Consider the following 22,712-nt stretch of genomic DNA (forward strand, 5'->3'; position numbering starts at 1 on the left):
ATATCCTATGAATTATCATACGCATCTCAGCACAAACACCCCGGATCTACGGAACGAATGTTTGAGTATACTGTATACCTAATCGAATCAAGATAAGAAGGGTCCTAAGATGACACCTTGTGTGGCACTACAAGTAATTATTTGCCAAATGGATGGTGGCTGATAACTTAATACTGGACTCTCTCATGTTGACAGCCTTGGTTTCCTGTTCGATAGATGTCTTGAGCCAAGTTCCTATGACACATTAATTTTTAATCACTGTAATTTATTTTAAAATGTAGTAAGTAAAGTTCTGGCAGAATGTAAATATTTTATGAGTACAGGAGAACAGCAGAGACGCTGAGTCATTGACATGCAATGTGTCAGCTGGCGGCCACAGGTAGGTGTGTGTGTGTGTGTGTGTGTGTGTGTGCGTGTGTGTGTGTGTGTGTGTCCGGGAACACTTTCAATAATTCATTGCACAAGAACCAACCCCCCCCCCCCCATATACCGCCACAGCGTAGTTTGGTAATTTGTTGATAGTCAGCACCAGTCACAAAGATGCCAAGTTCAGGTGCGGAGCAAACTTTCAGCGTGTTGGAGTTCGACAAAAACACGTGTGTTACAGCCATTCAACGGATGTTTAAAACAAAGTACGGTAAGAAGCCACCACCAAGGAAGGCCATTTAGCACTGGCACAACAAATTCGTTAAAATGAAATGTAATAAAATATCTGCATGAGGACAGAGTGGACACTTAGTTGAAAAGAAGAGCTTTGGGAAGTACCAGGATGTTAAACTTCATAGCACTTGTTACTGATAGGCCGTTATATATCATTATTGATCTTCAACGTTAAAGTAAAATTTGATTGATGATTGTCACTTTACTAAAGTTTCCCATTTAGATTAGATTAGTACTTGTTCCATAGATCATGAATACGACACTTCGTAATGATGCGGAATGTGTCAGGTTAATAAAAGGTGTCTATACAAGATATTACATTACAATTAATATTTTTAACTTTTTTTGGTGGGGGGAGGGAAAATTACCCACTTACTATATCCAAAAATTCATCATTTTGTAGAGAACCACTCAATGATTTTCTGAAAAACATCGTTTACAATTTTATCAGTTAATTCTTGTCTGTTGAGTGTGATAACTATACTTGTATCATCAGCAAAAAGTACCAGCTTTGCATCTTTGTGAATATAGAATGGCAAGTCAATAATATATATTAAGAACAGCAGAGGACCCAAGACCGAACCTTGGGGCATCGCGGCCTTGATTGTTCCCCAGTTTGAGAAATCACCAGTTTTTTGCATATTATGTGAACTGCTTATTTCAGTTTATTTCAATCACATTGTCTTCATCTCATATGAAGACAATGCCACAGCACTTGATTAGTTAATGTGATAGGGAATGGCAGTAGGGAGTAAAAAGATTTATAAAAGCAAATATACTCTTTTTTGATAATAACAAAAACAATATATTTTCCACTATAGTTGGTATTGTACATTATGTTCACAAAATTTTGATCTTTCCTATTCAAAAGGACAACTGCTTAGAAATTAATTTCTGATTAGATCTCACTTCATAACTGGAATACATAATATAAAAAAACATAATATACAAAATATATGTCAATGTATTTATTTAATCAATGGACGGGACGTCTGAGCTGCAGCTACGACACACATTCTTTGGTTCTTGCTTGTTTAACCTTAGCAATATAACTACACACTCTCACATATAAAAAGATACTTCAGGTGTTGATTGATACAAAAAGTCTCAGTTAAGTACAAGGCAATGAATCACTGTTTATTGTATTATTTAGTACATGAAAAGCGGTCTTTTCAAAATGTATTTTGACTGACTATAGCTGGAATAAATAGCTTGTCACACATAAAATATAAATTAAGTACACAATGAAATGGAAAATTCATAACTTGGATCAAGAATTAAATCATTATCACCATTTTAATACTTTACAATGCCTAGCCAGAACAGTATACAAGGATGTACATTAACTAAAAAAATTACATGTTTCCATTAGTAGATAATGCCTCTCTGATATGAGATATTAATGAATACTCTTTGGAATATCAATATAATCAACACGCTTACATCTGAGCCCAATTAAATCGGATAAAATTTTTTATGTTTCTGAATAAATAGCAAATCTTTAGGCCAAGTGGTAAGATGCATAAACTACAATATGTTAAGATGTACAAAAACTTATGACCTAACTCTAACGGCAGTTAAGATAAAGCTACAGTGGAATATGCTTGGTGCTTAATTAATCTGAACTCCTCTGAGAAAAATAACTCAACACTGAAAACAAAAGAGAAGAAAGTGTCAATGTAAAATATAGTGTATCACATAGCAAGAAATGTTTTACTGTAATAAATATGAAAAATTACACAAATGTTGGAAGATGGTATAAAGTGCCCAGATATAAAAGGAAAAATTAAAGGGAATTGCAAAAAAGGTAAACAATAAGGACATACACAACAGAAGAAAATAGTGAAATAAGGATTTAAGAAGTTGCCATGGAAGAGAATGAACTATGAATGATGTCAAACAATTCTTAATATACAGAAATGGGCAAAATGAGTCTTCCCTGTCCATTATTGTCATCTTATCGACAAGGCATGAAACATCTACATATTTTCAAATACATGTTGCAATAAAGAGAAGGTTAGTCAATACATAGTGAATTACAGTAAATTCACCCATGGCTCTCTCTTGTTCACTTACATTTGTGATAACAAATGACAAGACAATTCAACTTACATATTGAAGAGTTTAGACACATTAAATAAATTCAGGCTGTTAAATTATCTGTTTTTCAGCGACTGGGAGATCAGTTAACATAACTTGAAAACAGGATCTACATTCGGTTACTTGAAAGCTGATGTATCGAAAGCTATGACGTGGGTGATCTGCTCCTTGTTAAAATAACAGTGGCCTATAACTACTTAATGCCGTATACTAATTATTTCAGATAATTCTGAATGACTTCATACAGCACAGCAGTAGTGTGTCTTAGTTTACAAGAGTGACAAAAAGTTTACAAGACAGAAACATGAGTTTTACAGTCATTTAAACATCTAATGCAACAAAACAATGACGTACAATTCTTTATAACCATCTTTTTCTGTCTCTACAGATTCCATAAAAGAAGGGAATTTATGGGATTGTAATCTTATAAGAGAATTTGAAACTAAAACACTAGATTCACAATGAACTTCCAGTCAGTCACAGATAGAGACATTATCAACAAAGAATCCAACTGATCTCCTTTTATCATAAATACATAACCATTCAAGTGTGTGTTAAGTAAATGTGGCCATAAATTATACAGTTAAAATAATCTACAAGCTGATCATCATAATACAGTCCAAACTTAAAATTATAAAACATATTTGGAAAGAAAAATTTCTGCTTCTTATGCAGCTAGCAAAAGCTGAATTTTTCTTACATATGTAGATATAAAACCTACCTCTAGCAAAAGTTAATGTTACACACATTTATACTGCAAAAATATTTATTTTATGGTTTTCCCACAGTTTATGTTCTGCAATGTGCAATTTCCCTTCTGCATTGGAAAACACTGTATTCCAGTTAAATTTTACAGAGTTACACAATAATGGGAAATTACAGTAAGGTTGAGCCAAAAAGATACCTGAATGGAATTTGGATCTGAAGATTTGAAACAATGGCTCAGTAAACCTGAGACATGTAACAATGTTACTGATGAAGTACAAGCACATTTAGAATATTTCGTTATCTATGCCATTTACGTGCCACCCAAAAATATCAAATAATCTTTAATTGTATTTCACAATCTTATGGAAAAATGCAGATGTCTATAATTAAAAGGAAGCATAGTTACTTAAACAAATATCAAATGAAGAGAAGGAAAATGTATGTATTGCATTCTTCAATCTGGATAAGACTGCACGCGAATTAGTATGCACAGTATGAGGATTAATGTAGAAGAAAATAAATTGGAAAACAAGCTAAATTTTTGTGAACGTAGACTCTCCCAACATATACTATTGATGATACAGCTATTAAGTTTTCAACTGGGTGCAACTTTTAAAATAATATGACTTCTGAAGAGTGTCACACTTATCATCAGATGGCAAAGATCTCCATCAGAAGATGATGAGTATGAAACACTTCAAAGGCCGTGGTATTTTAAAAGTGACATCCAGCTGGAAACCTGAGAGTTTTTCCTCACACTCAATATTATTATTCTACTGTCGGAGTTTGCCATGTAATAAGTTATTTTACATTTAGAATGTCTGTCTGCAGCTAATCACTTGATACACTCGTGAAAGAGAAAGTAATGAAGTTTTAACAGTGAGTTACTGGTAAAATCAAGCATTTACTTAATAAAATTCAAAGTCTTCAGTGGCACAGGATGTAAGAAACTTCCAACACTCATTACACTGATTAATATGTGCGCCATAATTGTAACTTTAATGTAATAGACTACAACAGCTCACTCTAAGACACAGTCCATAAATCCATTCACTGTTGAAATTATGTTTTTAATAGTTTTATTGGATGGGACAACAGTAACATGCTGTGTTCACATTAGATCAGCAGCAATATAAACTGTCTGATAAGATATCTTTATATTTCAATGAAAAATAGCACAGCACTGTTGCATATAATTCACTGAGCATATATTTTATATGCTAGAAAATTCAACCGTACTGTTTAGTTTGAATATTCTTTCCCTTCACGTACTATCCTGCCTTCAATGTCAACTAACAGAATTCAAAAATACAATTTTATATGGAACACATTTTGAAGCCATTAACTTCATTATTTCATGCCAGAATTGGTTACATAGCTCCTCACATGAGGGTGATTAATTTTTAAGATGCTGCCCAGGTGGTTAAAGTACTAGTTGTACAACATTTTATTTCATAACAAAAAAGAATCATTTTCATTTTGTGTGTTCCAAAATGAGAAACACATTAACAGAAATAATTGCAGTTAACTGTCATGCTTTACAAATGTTAAAGTGTTGGAAGTACTTACACATGTTGCACAAAGATAGGACAATGTTCATGCAGCTTCTTTCAGTGGGCTTGCAACTTCTTTCAGCGAGCAATGTATGGTTTAATTAATTATGGAGTTACACATTAAATGCTTAAGTCAAATACAAATAACTACATAGTTGCCCATGCACACCTTTAAAAATTTGTTTCACTGATTATTAAAATGTGTATCTCATTAATATTTACACACACTTAATTAAAAAAAAATTTCATTTGTTTTTTGTTTTAATGTACAGTACATATAAATCTAATTTTCTAAGATAAATATAAAAAGCCACGGTGAAAACGATGACTAATTACCTACGAGAATAATACTGTCAAAAATGGTCCCTTTACCAAGTCGAGTGGCCATATGAAAACGCAGTCTCATATTTTTGAAGTAATGTTACAGTATGTCCACTGGGACTCTCCTTATGAATGTACAATAATCTCAAAGAAAATAAATCAGTTTTTAACTCAGAAGCGAAAATTAATCTCACTTCAATTCATAACCAGTTCCCATGACTGACATGTTCCTATATACAGCAGTGGTAAGTTGTGGAATCAAATGATAAAATCACCCTATTAAAACAGTCACTTCAATAATTCCATTTGGTCATATGTTAAATGGTTACCACTAAGAATTACATGGCTGCACATATACATAATTATACAGGGAAACTAAAATGATTTGAATGAGTATGGTGTCAGAACTTACATCAATCAGCACATAATTAGAGCAAAATAATAAAATAATACTATAAACAGAAAAGAAACAAATTGTGTTGAAATAGCATAAGGATTGCTGTACTGGTATGTTTCAACTATGGCAAGGGTTACAACATCACTGCAACTAATTGAATTAAGTGAATGAAACTGACAAGATAAAGGAATAAGTCAGATTTAACCAGGCCATTCAAGAAATATAAGATCAGAATACATCGCACAACATAACAGATTACGCTAAGTGTGGCAGAAAATTTGTGCTTTCAGATCTACCAATTCTTTTCCTTCAATTAACAGAATTAAATATGGAGATGTGTACACTGCCAAAACCGAATTATGATAACAGTTGTCTCTTTTATTCTCTCTTTATAGACAATTTCATTCTCCAAACAAGAACTAAATCTGGGAGCAACAATTCATGTTTTGTTCAGTTTATATAGCTTTAACAGCCATGTCATCAGGCATTATTTCCTGTTTCCAGTGTATATAACAATTCATTTGATATATCAGTAAAAAGTCTGCACTGGTCATGTATTAAGTAGTTATGAGTCAAGAAAAACACATTGTTATTAAAAATACATTTCGTTTACACAATAGTGAATGCTAATGGACGGACACCACAGTCAAATCAATATTCTGAATGAGAGATACAAATAAAGGAACAGATAACTCTAATTCACTTTGAGAGCATTTACTCTGAACTTGTTACCAGTCCAGAGTCAAATTTATGTTTTTTTATACAGCCAGCAATGAAAAAGGAACATTGCTGAATGCCTGTCTGTGAACCATTCCGTCATATCAGTCTTTCTTCTGGCGGTGGCTTCATAACATTATCCATTTCTACTCTTGGATTGCAGTATTCCTGCTGACTTGGACTGTAAGTTCCTCTAGTAGCCCTTTTCTTCTTTGCCATACTGATGAGTACTGTCAGTGATATGACAATAACAAGAATAACAGCGCCAACTATTGGAGTGACAATAATGGCAATATCTGTAGCATCAGATGCCTCAGCCACAGGAAGCTGAAAAAAGGGGTAACAGATTAAAACTGAACACATTTGATGTAACTTACCAAACGAAAGTGTTGGTATGGTGATAGACACACAAACACATACACAAAATTCAAGCTTTCACACCCCACGGTTGCTTCATCAGGAAAGAGGGAAGGAGAGGGAAAGACAAAAGGATGTGGGTTTCAAGGAAGAGGTAAGGAGTCATTCCAATCCCGGGAGTGGAAAGACTTACCTTAGGGGGAAAAAAGGACAGGTATACACTTGCACACACACACACACATATCCATCCGCACATACAGGGTGTTACAAAAAGGTACAGCCAAACATTCAGGAAACATTCCTCACACACAAATAAAGAAAAGATGTTACGTGGACATGTGTCCCAAAATGCTTAATTTCCATGTTAGAGCTAATTTTAGTTTCTTCAGTATGTACTGTACTTCCTCGATTCTGATGATCAAATTGTAAATTTTCACAATCAACATGTGTGGGCTGATGAGAATCTGCACACAATTGTGCAATCACGTCATCAACACAGATTTTCTGTGAACGTTTGGGCAGGCATTGTTGGTGATGTCTTGATTGGGCCCCATGTTCTTCCACCTACGTTCAATGGAGCACATTATCATGATTTCATGCTGCTAGAACATGTGCCTTTACAAGTACGACACAACATGTGGTTCATGCACGATGGAGGTCCTGCACATTTCAGTCGAAGTGTTTGTACGCTTCTCAACAACAGATTTGGCAACCGATGGATTGGTAGAGGCAGACCAATTCCATGGCCTCCACGCACTCCTGACTTCAACCCTCTCGAAATTCATTTATGGGGACATTTGAAAGCTCTTGTCTACGCAACCCCGGTACCAAATGTAGAGACTCTTCGTGGTCGTATTGTGGACGGCTGTGATACAATACGCCATTTTCCACGGCTGCATCAGCGCATCAGGGATTCCATGCGATGGAGGGTGGATGCATGTATCCTCGTTAATGGAGGACTTTTGAACATTTCCTGTAACAAAGTGTTTGAAGTCACGCTGGTACGTTCTTTTGCTGTGTGTTTCCATTCCATGATTAATGTGATTTGAAGAGAAGTAATAAGATGAGCTCTAACACGGAAAGCGGAGTTATTGAACGCAGTTTTCCGAAATTCCTTCACCAGGGAAGACGAATGGAATATTCTAGAATTTGAAACACGAACATCTGCTAGCATGAGTTTCTTAGAAGTAGATACCTTAGGGGTTGCGAAGCAACTCAAATCGCTTGATACGGGTAAGTCTTCAGGTCCAGATTGTATAACGATTAGGTTCCTTTCAGATTACGCTGATACTATAGCTCCCTACTTAGCACTCATATACAACCGCTCGCTCACCGATAGATCTGTACCTACAGATTGGAAAATTGCGCAGGTCGCACCAGTGTTCAAGAAGGGTAGTAGGAGTAATCCATTTAACTACAGACCTATATCATTGACGTCGGTTTGCAGTAGGGTTTTCGAGCATATACTGTATTCAAACATTATGAATCACCTCGAAGGGAACAATCTATTGACACGTAATCAGCATGGCTTCAGAAAACATCGCTCTTGTGCAACGCAGCTAGCTCTATATTCGCACGAAGTAATGGCCGCTATCGACAGGGGATCTCAAGTTGATTCCGTATTTCTAGATTTCCGGAAAGCTTTTGACACCGTTCCTCACAAGCGACTTCTAATCAAGCTGCGGAGCTATGGGGTATCGTCTCAGTTGTGCGATTGGATTCATGATTTCCTGTCAGGAAGGTCGCAGTTCGTAGTAATAGACGGCAAATCATCGAGTAAAACTGAAGTGATATCAGGTGTTCCCCAGGGAAGCGTCCTGGGACCTGTACTGTTCCTGATCTATATAAATGACCTGGGTGACAATCTGAGCAGTTCTCTTAGACTGTTCGCAGATGATGCTGTAATTTACCGTCTAGTAAGGTCATCCGAAGACCAGTATCAGCTGCAAAGCGATTTAGAAAAGATTGCTGTATGGTGTGTCAGGTGGCAGTTGACGCTAAATAACGAAAAGTGTGAGACGATCCACATGAGTTCCAAAAGAAATCCGTTGGAATTCGATTACTCGATAAATAGTACAATTCTCAAGGCTGTCAATTCAACTAAGTACCTGGGTGTTAAAATTACGAACAACTTCAGTTGGAAGGACCACATAGATAATATTGTCGGGAAGGCGAGCCAAAGGTTGCGTTTCATTGGCAGGACACTTAGAAGATGCAACAAGTCCACTAAAGAGACAGCTTACACTACACTCGTTCGTCCTCTGTTAGAATATTGCTGCGCGGTGTGGGATCCTTACCAGGTGGGATTGACGGAGGACATCGAGAGGGTGCAAAGAAGGGCAGCTCGTTTTGTATTATCGCGTTATAGGGGAGAGAGTGTGGCAGATATGATACACGAGTTGGGATGGAAGTCATTACAGCATAGACGTTTTTCGTCGCGGCGAGACCTTTTTACGAAATTTCAGTCACCAACTTTCTCTTCCGAATGCGAAAATATTTTGTTGAGCCCAACCTACATAGGTAGGAATGATCATCAAAATAAAATAAGAGAAATCAGAGCTCGAACAGAAAGGTTTAGGTGTTCGTTTTTCCCGCTCGCTGTTCGGGAGTGGAATAGTAGAGAGATAGTATGATTGTGGTTCGATGAACCCTTTGCCAAGCACTTAAATGTGAATTGCAGAGTAGTCATGTAGATGTAGATGTAGAAGTAAGCGTTTCCAGACACATGTCCACATAACATGTTTTCTTTCTTTGTGTGTGAGGAATGTTTCCTGAAAGTTTGGCTGTACCTTTTTGTAACACCCTGTATACAGACACAAGCAGACATCTGTAAAGGCATAGAGTTTGGGCAGATATGTCAGTCAAAGCTGAAGTACAGAGGCAAAGATGTTGTTGAATGACAGGTGAGGTATAAGTGGCGGCAATTTCAAATTAGCGGAGGTTGAGGTCTGGTGAGTAACGGGAAGAGAGGATATACTGAAGGTCAAGTTCCCATCTCCAGAGTTCTGATAGGTTGGTGTTAGTGGGAAGTATCCAGATAACCCGGACGGGTAACACTGTGCCAAGATGTGCTGACCATGCACCAAGGTATGTTAAGCCACAGGGTGATCCTCATTACCAACAAACACTGTCTGCCTGTGTTTGTTGCTGGTCATTCCCACATAGAAAGCTTCATAGTGTAGGCAGGTCAGTTGGTAAATCATGTGGGTGCTTTCACACATAGCTCTACCTTTGATCGTGTACACCTTCCGGATTACAGGACTGGAGTAGGTGGTGGTGGGAGGGTGCATGGGACAAGTTTTACACCGGGGGGCGGTTACAAGGGTAGGAGCCAGAGGGTAGGGAAGGTGGTTTGGGGATTTCATAGGGATGAACCAAGAGGTTACGAAGGTTAGGTGGACGGCGGAAAGACACTCTTGGTGGAGTGGGGAGGATCTCATTTCAAGGTAGGATTTGAGGAAGTCGTATCCCTACTGGAGAGCCACATTCAGAGTCTGTCCAGGCAGAGCTTCAAGGAATCCTCAGAACCTTAGGCCCCCTACAAAACCTTTCACCTGACTCCATCAACCTCCTGACCCCACCAACACCCCTACCTTCTACCTACTTCCTAAAATTCACAAACCCAATCATCCCGGCCACCCCATTGTAGCTGGTTACAAAGCCCCCACAGAACGTATCTCTGCCTACGTAGATCAACACCTTCAACACATTACATGCAGTCTCCCATCAAGACACAAACCACTTTCTCGAATGCCTGGAATCCTTACCCAATCTGTTAACCCCGGAAACCATCCTTGTAACCATTGATGCCACTTCCTTATACACAAATATTCCGCACGTCCAGGGCCTCGCTGTGATGGAGCACTTCCTTTCACGCCGATCACAACAATTAAAGGGAACAGCCATGGGTACCAGGATGGCCCCCTCGTACGCCAACCTATTTATGGGTTGCCTAGAGGAGGCCTTCTTAGTTACCCAGGCCTGCCAACCCAAAGTTTGGTACAGATTTATTGATGACATCTTCATGATCTGGACTCACAGTGAAGAACAACTCCTGAATTTCCTCTCCAACCTCAACTCCTTTGGTTCCATCAGATTCACCTGGTCCTACTCCAAATCCCATGCCACTTTCTTTGAAGTTGACCTCCATCTGTCCAATGGCCAGCTTCACACTTCCATCCACATCAAACCCACCAACAAGCAACAGTACCTCCATTATGACAGCTGCCACACATTCCATATCAAACGGTCCCTTCCCTACAGCCTAGGTCTTCGTGGTAAACGAATCTGCTCCAGTCCGGAATTCCTGAACCATTACACCAACAACCTGAAAACAGTTTTCGCATCCCGCAACTACCCTCCCGACCTGATAAAGAAGCAAATAACCAGAGCCACTTCCTCATCCCCTCAAACCCAGAACCCAGGACCTTCCACAGAAGAACCCCAAAAGTGCCCCACTTGTGACAGGACACTTTCCGCGACTGGAACAGACTCTGAATGTGGCTCTCCAGCAGGGATACGACTTCCTCAAATCCTGCCCTGAAATGAGATCCATCCTTCATGAAATTCTCCCCACTCCACCAAGAGTGTCTTTCCACCGTCCACCTAACCTTCGTAACCTCTTGGTTCATCCCTATGAAATCCCCAAATCACCTTCCCTACCCTCTGGCTCCTACCCTTGTAACTGCCCCCGGTGTAAAACCTGTCCCATGCACCCTCCCACCACCACCTACTCCAGTCCTGTAACCCGGAAGGTGTACACGATCAAAGGTAGAGCCATGTGTGAAAGCACCCATGTGATTTACCAGCTGACCTACCTACACTGTGAAGCTTTCTAAGTGGGAATGACCAGCAACAAACTGTCCATTTGCATGAATGGACACAGGCAGACAGTGTTTGTTGGTAATGAGGATCACCCTGTGGCTAAACATGCCTTGGTGCACGGCCAGCACATCTTGGCACAGTGTTACACCGTCCGGGTTATCTGGATACTTCCCACTAACACCAACCTATCAGAACTCCAGAGATGGGAACTTGCCCTTCAGTATATCCTCTCTTCCTGTTACCCAGCAGACCTCAACCTCCACTAATTTTAAATTGCCGCCGCTCATACCTCACCTGTCATTCAACAACATCTTTGCCTCTGTACTTCCGCCTCGACTGACATCTCTGCCCAAACTCTTTGCCTTTACAAATGTCTGCTTGTGTCTGTATATGCGCAGATGGATATGTGTGTGTGTGCAAGTGTATACCTGTCCTTTTTTCCCCTAAGGTAAGTATTTCCACTCCCGGGTTTGGAATGACTCCTTACCCTCTCCCTTAAAACCCACATCCTTTTGTCTTTCCCTCTCCTTCCCTCTTTCCTGATGAAGAAACCGTGGGTTGTGAAAGCTTGAATTTTGTGTGTGTGTTTGTGTTTGTTTGTGTGTCTATCAACATACCAACGCTTTCGTTTGGTAAGTTACATCATCTTTGTTATATATAAAATGAGTCGAAGAAAAATAATTAAACTATTCTAAATTCATTAACTGAATATTCATCAAAGAATTATATACTTACCTCAGTACAGTTAATTCCAGTGTATCCCCCTGTGCAATTACATGTGTAATAGGGTGGTGGTCCATTACACTCAGGATTGCATGTTCCACCATTCTGGCATAGAGTTTCTGGACTCTAAGTCAAACATACAACGTAAATTATAAGAAATGCACACATATAATGCAATATATCAATAGGAACATGGACAGTATAATAATACAAGAAACAAAAGTATGAAGAGGAAATTACCACCTCATTTGACCCAAAAACAAAAACCAGAAAAAAAGATGACACTGACACACATTTTGTTGATCTATTGAAGCAACTCTTGAACAACTGCTGCATACATTAATATATAACAGTAAAATGCTACCATTGATGTACAATGACAATGTACAATGCAGCTTCCAGCTGTTTGCAGCAAATGGTTAGTTATCCCAAAACTCTTTTCCAACAAATACAATACTGGTATCCACTGTCAGACATAAATTAACTAAGGATGTGACATCTTAAGCTGAGTAGTCTGGCTTGGAATACGAGCACTGATACTGATGGACACTATGGCTCAAGCTGACAAAGCTGCTGTGATCTGAACATCTAACCCTACCTGCGATAAACTAAACAGAGAAACAAACAAACAGACAAACAAAAAAGATCCCCAATCAAGTGATCGGAAACAAGGAACAATTCAAAACACTCTCACTACAGTTACCCTAGAAAATGACTACTATTAATCTGGGTGCATTGAACACACTCAGACGCAATAACAATTTAACAAGAACTAATAGACAAAGAAAAAAGATAACAATTCTTCCCTTTCAAATAAAAGCACATAACAAAATAATTAATCTGAATGCCCTGTACAAATCAGTTCTGGAGCTGGTTAGTGTATGCTAATTATTACTGTCTACAGTGGGAGCACATGCATTACAACAACTAATGCAAATCTTATTAAATGCTCCACAGAAATAGATTTCCGAATAAAAACTTTTGGATGGCTTACAAATTATGGAACTTCTCATTCCCACCATCCATGGCACTTAGGATATTGTGTGTAAATGGTGCAAGTTGGAATGTTCTCATAATACTCGCTTGTTTTCATGGAGGTCATTTGTTCCAGACTAGTAATAATGCTCAAATAAAGAATATCTGCTAGAATTCTGCTACAAAAGGGTGAGAGTGATACAGGATGATAGTTCTACAGATGGAGTTCACCCACCACTACTTCTCTTAAAGAGTGTGGTTAGTGATCTTTTCTTATCACTGACAACAATTCTATACTCAAGGGATCTGTGTAAGATTATGGCCATGAGTCAGACATAAATTCCAGTCTGTTTGGGCAGTAATTTTTGGGCCATTAAGAGATTTAATTTAATAATCAAAATTTCTTAAGAGATTAGGAGAGGGAAATTTCTTAGGAGATTAGGAGACAACTTGTGATATTATTTTACTTTGGTAGTTATTAAAGGCTTCGCCTATTCACCTACTGATAGCCACAGGCACTTTAATTAATAATGCCTCTCTGTGGAGTTGTGCTTTACTTTGTTCCTGTTGTGCAGTACCCATTGTTTCTTATAAACTACCAAACATTGTTTGTGTACAAAGGGGGATCCCTATCATATTTTATTATTCTGCTAGGTACATACTTGTCCAAAGGTGCACTAACTAACTACAATCACTTGAGGCCCAGTTACTCTAGACATTCAGTGCTTGATTACATTTGTTTATGCTACAACCCATAACTCAGCACCTCCACCTTATGATGAATGGTTATCTTTATTCACTCTGAATAAGTGACAGAGTGGGGAAGTTGTCCACCACTGTTTAATAGTGCGTGTCATCATACATGTTCATCACATCACAATTCACACATCAACAATTATTTTCTCTGTGAAACATAAGATAGTTCTCTTCACAATTACATGTACATCTCTTATTCTATTAATGAGTAGTAAGGTTCTCAAATTAAACGTCACACCCTATAAGAAATATTACTGTACACTCCCATTAAAATTACTTTGTAATTGACGTTTCAGTGAGTCAAGTGGTAATGGCAAGACATCAGGCAATTGCAGCTGTGTCTCAGGTTCCATATGCTCACTGTGCTGCCTGTTCTGTGGGCATAAGCCTCACCAGGTGATGTGGCCTGCAAGGGTTGGGAGGGGACCAAGTGGGGCAGGCCACAAGGGCGAGGAGGTGGAAGGGGTAGAGGAAGGACTGCCAAATATGCATTGATTCTTGCATCTGCCATTGTGCCACTATAAAAATATTTTTATGCAGATAAGGTAAAAATTTATATACTGCTGAAGTTAGCAATCTTTATCAAGCAATCATAAATAAACAATTTGGTTAAAAACTTCGATTCTTTTGCATCATATAGACTTACATCATAGCCTGCATTTAATGGTCATAGTTATGATGATGTTTTGAAGTTAAGTAACCTACAGAATTTAATTTGGAGAAATTGCAGTAAAAATGTGGTCATTTAGTACTTTACTGTACACGAAATGCAGCCATCATACTGAAATTGTTTTTAAGGGTTGAAAGCGAGCCATATTTTACTATACTGTGGAGTGAACATTATTTACATACTCACAGTACGCCACTGTGTGCCACAGTAGAAGCTGTCCTGTGCATTATGCCTAATTCATTTTTGTGTTTTGTGTTTCTGTTTCTTAAAAAACCTTTTATAAGAAACAGAAAGTGAGACCATAACCATCTATTCTTGGTTTTCCTCTATGTTAATAGTTTTTTAATCTTTATAGGTAACTACTTTTGGCTTTTCTGATAAAGACACCAATAGGTAAGTTAAATGTTTTTGCAATTGGCAAACAAATCATTTGTCAGATCAATCACATCCACTAAGTTGGCATTACAGTTACAGTGTACTGTAACACGATTAAATGGAATGAAACTGTCTGTGTGACATATTAGTGAGAGTAAAGTACTAGACTACAGCAGCAGCCCCCACCACTGACCCTCCCACCACCTACAAAGCTGTTGCCAACAGTTCGTAAGGAGATGACTTTGTTTCTTTTTTTTATGTGTGTGCAGCTACTGGTTTTCATATTAACTATTCATATTTCTATACAGTTTAGGAGTAAATCTAACAACTAACTGAATAGTAGAAGCAATGAGTCACTGGCTGAGCTGCGCCCCCCCCCCCCCCCCACCTCACCTGTACAGCTACATCATTGTACTGGCTGAATACACAATGCCTACCTGCCGAACTGCAGCCCTGAAATCGTGTTTTCAGCTAGCATAATAAAGCTGTACAGGTGGTGGTGGTGGTGGTGGTGGTGGTGGTGGTGGTGGTGGTGGTGGTAGTAATGTGTGTGTGTGTGTGTGGGGGGGGGGGGGGGGGCACAAAGGGCAACTCACTGCCTCTACTATTCCATGAGTTGTTATCTCTACTCCTAAATTAATTACTTTGACCCAGAACTTTCCATAAACCTACAACATTTATTCATAATTCTCATAGCACAAAAACTAATTCTGAAGTAATAATATCTTTAACCCCTTGCCGTACCTTGGATCAAACATGAGTCTCTCAAGCCAGACTCGTTGACACAAATGCAGGCCAAATGTAAACATTATGAGTCACAATTGCAGCAATAAGTCGGGAGAAACATAAACAACACAAGTCTAACTCGTGAGACAAACACAGGTCAGGATACAGTTCTTACTCTTATGCTACAAGAATTGGCCACAATTTGTTAAATCTACTTTAGAAAGGAAGTGTGTTAATGGCTTTATACTTTCATTTTTGAAGAAAAATTTAATAAACCCTTACACAATGTTATGAGAGAAACGTTAATGTGGAAGCAGTTATGAAGAGTCCAGTGATAGCGAGGTGATTATACAAACTAGAAAGCATGCAACATGTTTAATTAAAGATGACAATAGTGAAGATGAAAATTCAATACATAAATGACATGTATCATGGTTCTGGCAGAAAGTGAAAAACACAACAATCATTTGGAAATATTCTAAGGCTCGTTGTGTATAAGCATACGTATAAAATCAATTCAGTGGACATCCGAAATTATTAGAACTATTTTCTATTATGTTTGATGGGAAATTTTGGGACATACTAGTTATGGAAAAAAGTCTCTTCATAGGACAGATAACAGACAACATATGGAACAAACAGAAAGTGGACAACACTTGGTATTCTGTTACACTTTACAAAATGAAGGCCTACTATGCTCTGTGCATTTTGATGGGTCAAGTCAGGAAACAAAATATCCACAAGTATTTGTCCAAACGACCTAGTAGAAATGTCAATATGCCTTTTAAAAGATTTAAACAAATTTTGAGATTTTTACGTTTTTGCAATAATGAAACTGCAGATAATATTGACTGGCTTCGAAAGATAAGACCTATCATTAACCTTTGGAATGAGATATTTGAAGAAATTACACACTGTACAGACATGTCTGTTTAGATGAATCCTTGATGAAATGTAAAAGACTTTAGCAGATAAACAATGTAATCCACTGAAAACAGCGAGATTTGGATTAAAAGTTCATGAACTATGTGGGGCAAATACTGGATTTTGAAATGATTTCAAAATATATTCTGGGCAATACAAAACTGATCTGAATAACAGTGCATCAGGGACTGCTGTCATTGACTTGTCAAAATTTGTACCGAAAAAGGTTTGTTTCTTGACAACTGGTATTTTTCCTGCAATCTCATTTTAAAAATACACCAGGAAAACACAAATGCAATCGGGACAGTATGCAGAAATAGGCAACAAACACCTGAAGATTATCACAAACAAATTTTAAAGAAAGGAGAATGTTTATGGAGAAGTTGTAATAATTTGATGCCTCTGAGACAGAAACAAAAGCATGACGACATGTATATGATATCGCTGAAACACGAAGGTGTAGAGATGATTGAACACATAAACAAACAGTTAAAAAAACAATGAACCCAAATGCACCCTCAAATAAATGGGTGACATTGACCATCAAGATCAGATGTTGGCCTGTTTCCAAATCAATTCGTCAAATGACACTGAAAACATTTATACATATAAACAACAGATATATTATCCATAGCCAAAGAAAGGAAACATTTGTTGATTACAGAATAAATATAGCAGAGGTAATTTTTAAAAATGTGTAGTCACCGAACTACGAAAAGTGTGGAAAACCTTTGCTAAGTAAAACACCTCTTCAAATTCAAGTACAATATTGGGTCTATTACTGAAGCATATTGATTTGATACCTAAAAATACAAGGATGTGCAAAGCTTGCATAAAACACAAATTATGAAGCGAGATAACATGAGAATGCACGGAGTGGAAAGTAGCTTTATACCTGCCACAATGCTTTTGAAACCACCATACCATGCAGAACTACTAATTTTTAGAGTTGTAGGTTTAAAGTAGCATTGACATCTACGAGAGGTGTATCATGTGAAACAAATAATCATGTAAGTATGTAACAAGTATCCAAATGTCAGCTTGTATTACGACTGTCTCCTGCATCACACTGGCCCATTTAGCACACGTCATCTCCAGCCTCTTGGGCATGGAATTTGTCAAAATAAATTGTACAGTAAGAGGTTTAAACAGTAATTCTCCATGGCTACAAAGACAAGTGTAAATATCTGAATGAGCTGTATATGAAGCATTTCGATTACTTACCTCTGTGCAAGGATTAGAAATACGACACATCTGACCACAAAAGTCATATTTACAATTACATCTGTAGCTACCAGGAAGATTTTCACATGAATGAAACCGTCCTATTGCACACTGTGCTGTTCTGAGTGCACATTCATCTATATCAATTTCACAGTAATCTCCTTCAAATCCTTAAACAAATGGAAAACATCAGTGAAAATAAATCGAATTCAAGAGAAATTGCACAGATAAGTATAATGCAGCATAATCTACTTCAAATTGTCAGAATGTGTTTCTTGTTTTATGTTACATGTAACTGTGTATTCTGAATATTTTATTTGTCTCTAGGCTCACACAATATCATCAAGTAACGATAAACTAGTGAAATTAATGTAAGAATTAGTTTCCAGACCTAAAAAATGGAATGTTGATACACATTTGACATCTATGTTTAAGAGCAAAAATATATAAGAAATAGATGATGGGTTATGATTTCTTTCATGTATACCTTAACATTATCTACATCTTCAAATTGGTCATTTACGTTTACATTAGTAAAAATGCATCTCAAAACTATTTGTGTAACAAAAAATATTGCCACAAGTTGTGATGCATGCAATGTGGCGTAGGAGTTAGCACAGCTAGCTGAGATGCTGCAGGTCACCAGTTCAAGTCTGATCACCAGCAAGTATTTGTTATTTAGTATTTATCATCTCCAGGTGGTCCCCAAATTTTCTTATATGTGTAGTGTTTGCATATACTGGAATATTCAGTGTTTTATGAATAATACTACCCCCTTTCCAGGGGGCAGTTTGGTTTGGTTTGTATGTCGGTGCCTGCAATAAATGTGCTTTCACTGCTAAGTGTTGTACTTCACTGAGGCACTGCTGTATGATTTGGACTTGGTTGTAGTTACAATGTGACACTGTTTAGTGGAGGTGCCTAATATTTTAAAAGATTTACATCACAGTGGCTCCAATTAGGCAACATAAGAGATGTTGCCTACACAGACAGGAACCAGAATATCAGCAGTACATCATTCCTGTGGTCTATATATTCAGGAGCACAATGGATTCCAAAACAGTAATTAAGCCAGCTGCACAGCAGACACTGATTAGTATTTTCCAAAGATGCTGGTCAAGACCCGATGAAATGGCTGAAAGGGTGCGACTGGGTTGCTAAATATAACAGCCCAGCAAGGACTGAGAATAACAAAGAGAAGCTCAACAGCTGGGGCAAATTCCAGGCTGAAATGAAGAAAACATTTGGTGACAATCAGCAGCAATTCCACTTAGTGGAACAAATGAAGTACAAGTCCCAACATCATGGAAAAATGATATAGTCTCACAAACAGAATGTTTTCTCCTTATACCAAATTTTGAATCCAAATATGAAAGAAGCCAACAATATCTCACTCCTGATGAAAGGGACCACAGAATACAGGTACCAAAGTAAGTCACAATGCCAAAGGAATGCATCAAGTGATGTAAGTGCATCAAGGAAATGCAACAGAAAAGAACTGGATGAAAGATGTGAGGCTGACTTCTGAATGTTGTCCCTATGGCAGTTGTGGAAGTCCACAACAGCCTCACCTCTCTCATACATCAGTAATGTCAGACTGAGTACACAAGAGGTATCAGCCACAAAGGGCAACCTCATACATCAGGAGGTAATAGAGAATGTTGAAGAACACATGAATTGATCTTTAGCACCAATCTCCACCACCAGTTGAATGCTCCATGAAGAATGGATTCAGCAAACTCAGACTTATACTGCAGCTGTCAAAAGAAAATCTCAGTATGGGACCTATGCAGGTACAACCAACTCCTCTACCAAGTACAATGCCCCACAGAAGAACAAATATTTGGAGGACAGAGGACAACAAACCAGTATGTATCTGCTGTGTACGGCACTGCAGAGACAGAAAAAGAATGTCCAACTACTATGCTGCAATATGTCAACCATCACAACAATCCTAATCACACCAGGCAATTGCAGATGATTATAGTTGACCTCTGGGATGAAGCCTACTGCCATATCCTATATGATGTCACTCCCCAACACACTGGAGCCATGCTACTATTGCAGAATTAAGGAACTCTCACATTGGCTTTTCGGCAATATTTCTCAAATGATATTACAGAAATTATTAGGTAAAAATTTTGAGTCTTTGATTAGTTATACCTCATATAGCAGTTTCATGATGAACTGCCTATATTTTCATTAATGGTCATAGTAAGCAAGATATTTAGGGGTTAGTTACCTACCTGCATGAGATTTGAGTACTGTGCAACAAAAAATATATAGCAGCTATTGGTGTGTATTAGACCATACATTGCTGCAAATTAAATGTAGCTAACACACTGAATTTTTCTTTAACCTTAAGATGACATCTATATCTACCTCCAATCTCAAGAAAGCTTATTTTATGTAGTGTTTTCACATATACTTGTGCCTGGTAATGACATAGTGAGAATGAAATGTTCATAAAGTCCATTGTATCCCCTAAATAGAGGTAATGCAGCAGTAGGTCCAACAATGGATACGATAACATGAGTGCAGGTATGCTACCACGAGCAGCATAAGAGGGACATTAAAACCCACAATCACCACAGCAGTACAAGTTTATATGCCAACTAACTCTGTAGATTATGAAGTGATTGAAAAAATGTATGGTGAGATAATATAAATTATTCAGATAGTTCAGAGAGAGGAAAATTTAATTTTGATGGGTGATTAATTCTGTAGTACGAAGAGGAAGAGAAGGAAAAATAGTAGGAGTGTATGGACTGGGGGAAAGGAGTGAAAGAGGAAGCCACCTGGTAGAATTTTGCACAGAGCATAATTTAATTATCAGTAACACCTTGTTTAAAAATCATGAAATAATGTTATATACAAGAGACCTGGAGACACTGGAAATGTTCAGACTGATTATATAATGGTAGGCCAGATATTTCAGAACCAGATTTTAAACTGTAAGACACCTCCGGGAGCAGATGTTGACTGACCATAATTTATAGGTTCTGAATTGTACATTAAAACTGAAGAATTTGGAAAAAAGGTATGAAATTAAGGAGATGGGTTCTGGGTAAGTGAAAAGAACCAGAGGTTGTGGGAGTTTCAGAGAGAGCGCTAGGCAATGATCGACTGAAACAAAGGAAAGGAGTATAGTAGAATATGAATGGGTAGTTATGAGAGATGAAATAGTGGAAACAAGAGAGGATCAAACAAGCAAATAGAAAGGCCTAGTAGAAATCCTTGGATATGACAGAAGATACTGAATTTAACTGATGACAGGAGAAAATACAAAAATGCAGCAAATGAAGCAGCTGAAGAGGAACACAAACATTTAAAAGAATGAAAGTTGGTACTCACCATATAGCAGAAATGCTGAGCCATGACTCAGCATCTCTGCTAGGTGAATAGCAACTTTACTTTTCATAACATTGTTACATTCCATCCTGAAATTTCCATTGCTTGATTCATCTAAAAAATGAGATTGGCAGGAAGTGGAAAATAGCTAACCAGGAGTGGCTAGAGGACAAATCTAAGTCTATAGTAGTATGTATAACTAGGGGAAAGATAGATACCGCCCACAGGAAAATTGAAGAGGCCTTTGGAGAAAAGATTAGCAGCTACACGAATATCAAGACCTCAAACAGAAGAAAACCTATACTAAGCAAAGAAGGGAAAGCTGAATGGTGGAAGGAATATCTACAGGGGCTATGCATGGGAAATGAAATTTAATGCTATATAATGGAAAGGGGGGGTGGAGGGGAGGAGGTAGACGAAGATGAGATGGGAGATAGAATACTGTGAGAATATGACAGGGCACTGAAAGACTTAAGTCGAAACAAGTGGCCTGAAATACACTCCTGGAAATGGAAAAAAGAACACATTGACACCAGTGTGTCAGACCCACCATACTTGCTCCGGACATTGCGAGAGGGCTGTACAAGCAATGATCACACGCACGGCACAGTGGACACACCAGGAACCGCGGTGTTGGCTGTCGAATGGCGCTAGCTGCGCAGCATTTGTGCACCGCCGCCGTCAGTGTCAGCCAGTTTGCCGTGGCATACGGAGCTCCATCGCAGTCTTTAACACTCGAAGCATGCCGCGACAGTGTGGACGTGAACCGTATGTGCAGTTGACGGACTTTGAGCGAGGGCGTATAGTGGGCATGCGGGAGGCCGGGTGGACGTACCGCCGAATTGCTCAACACGTGGGGCGTGAGGTCTCCACAGTACATCGATGTTGTCGCCAGTGGTCGGCGGAAGGTGCACGTGCCCGTCGACCCGGACCGGACCGCAGCGACGCACGGATGCACGCCAAGACCGTAGGATCCTACGCAGTGCCGTAGGGGACCGCACCGCCACTTCCCAGCAAATTAGGGACACTGTTGCTCCTGGGGTATCGGCGAGGACCATTCGCAACCGTCTCCATGAAGCTGGGCTACGGTCCCGCGCACCGTTAGGCCGTCTTCCGCTCACGCCCCAACATTGTGCAGCCCGCCTCCAGTGGTGTCGAGACAGGCGTGAATGGAGGGACGAATGGAGAAGTGTCATCTTCAGCGATGAGAGTCGCTTCTGCCTTGGTGCCAATGATGGTCGTATGCGTGTTTGGCGCCGTGCAGGTGAGCGCCACAATCAGGACTGCATACGACCGAGGCATACAGGGCCAACACCCGGCATCATGGTGTGGGGAGCGATCTCCTACACTG

The 22,712-nt window shown here is 38.7% G+C and overlaps 1 protein-coding gene across 1 annotated transcript in view; it reads right to left on the reverse strand.

The window, feature by feature from the left end:
• Window positions 1-1,705: 1,705 nt before the first annotated feature.
• LOC126297680 (protein crumbs) overlaps window positions 1,706-22,712 on the reverse strand; it is a 355,128-nt gene continuing 334,121 nt past the window's right edge. Inside the window, exons 30-32 of the mRNA XM_049988790.1 lie at window positions 18,011-18,180; window positions 12,373-12,486; window positions 1,706-6,783 (exon numbers count right to left, since the gene is read on the reverse strand). Of these exons, the coding sequence (XP_049844747.1) occupies window positions 6,556-6,783; window positions 12,373-12,486; window positions 18,011-18,180 (512 nt within the window). The 3' untranslated portion in view covers window positions 1,706-6,555. The remainder of the gene's footprint in view (window positions 6,784-12,372; window positions 12,487-18,010; window positions 18,181-22,712) is intronic.

This window comes from Schistocerca gregaria, chromosome X, assembly GCF_023897955.1.
Source record: "Schistocerca gregaria isolate iqSchGreg1 chromosome X, iqSchGreg1.2, whole genome shotgun sequence".
NCBI classification, from domain to species: Eukaryota; Metazoa; Arthropoda; class Insecta; order Orthoptera; family Acrididae; genus Schistocerca; species Schistocerca gregaria.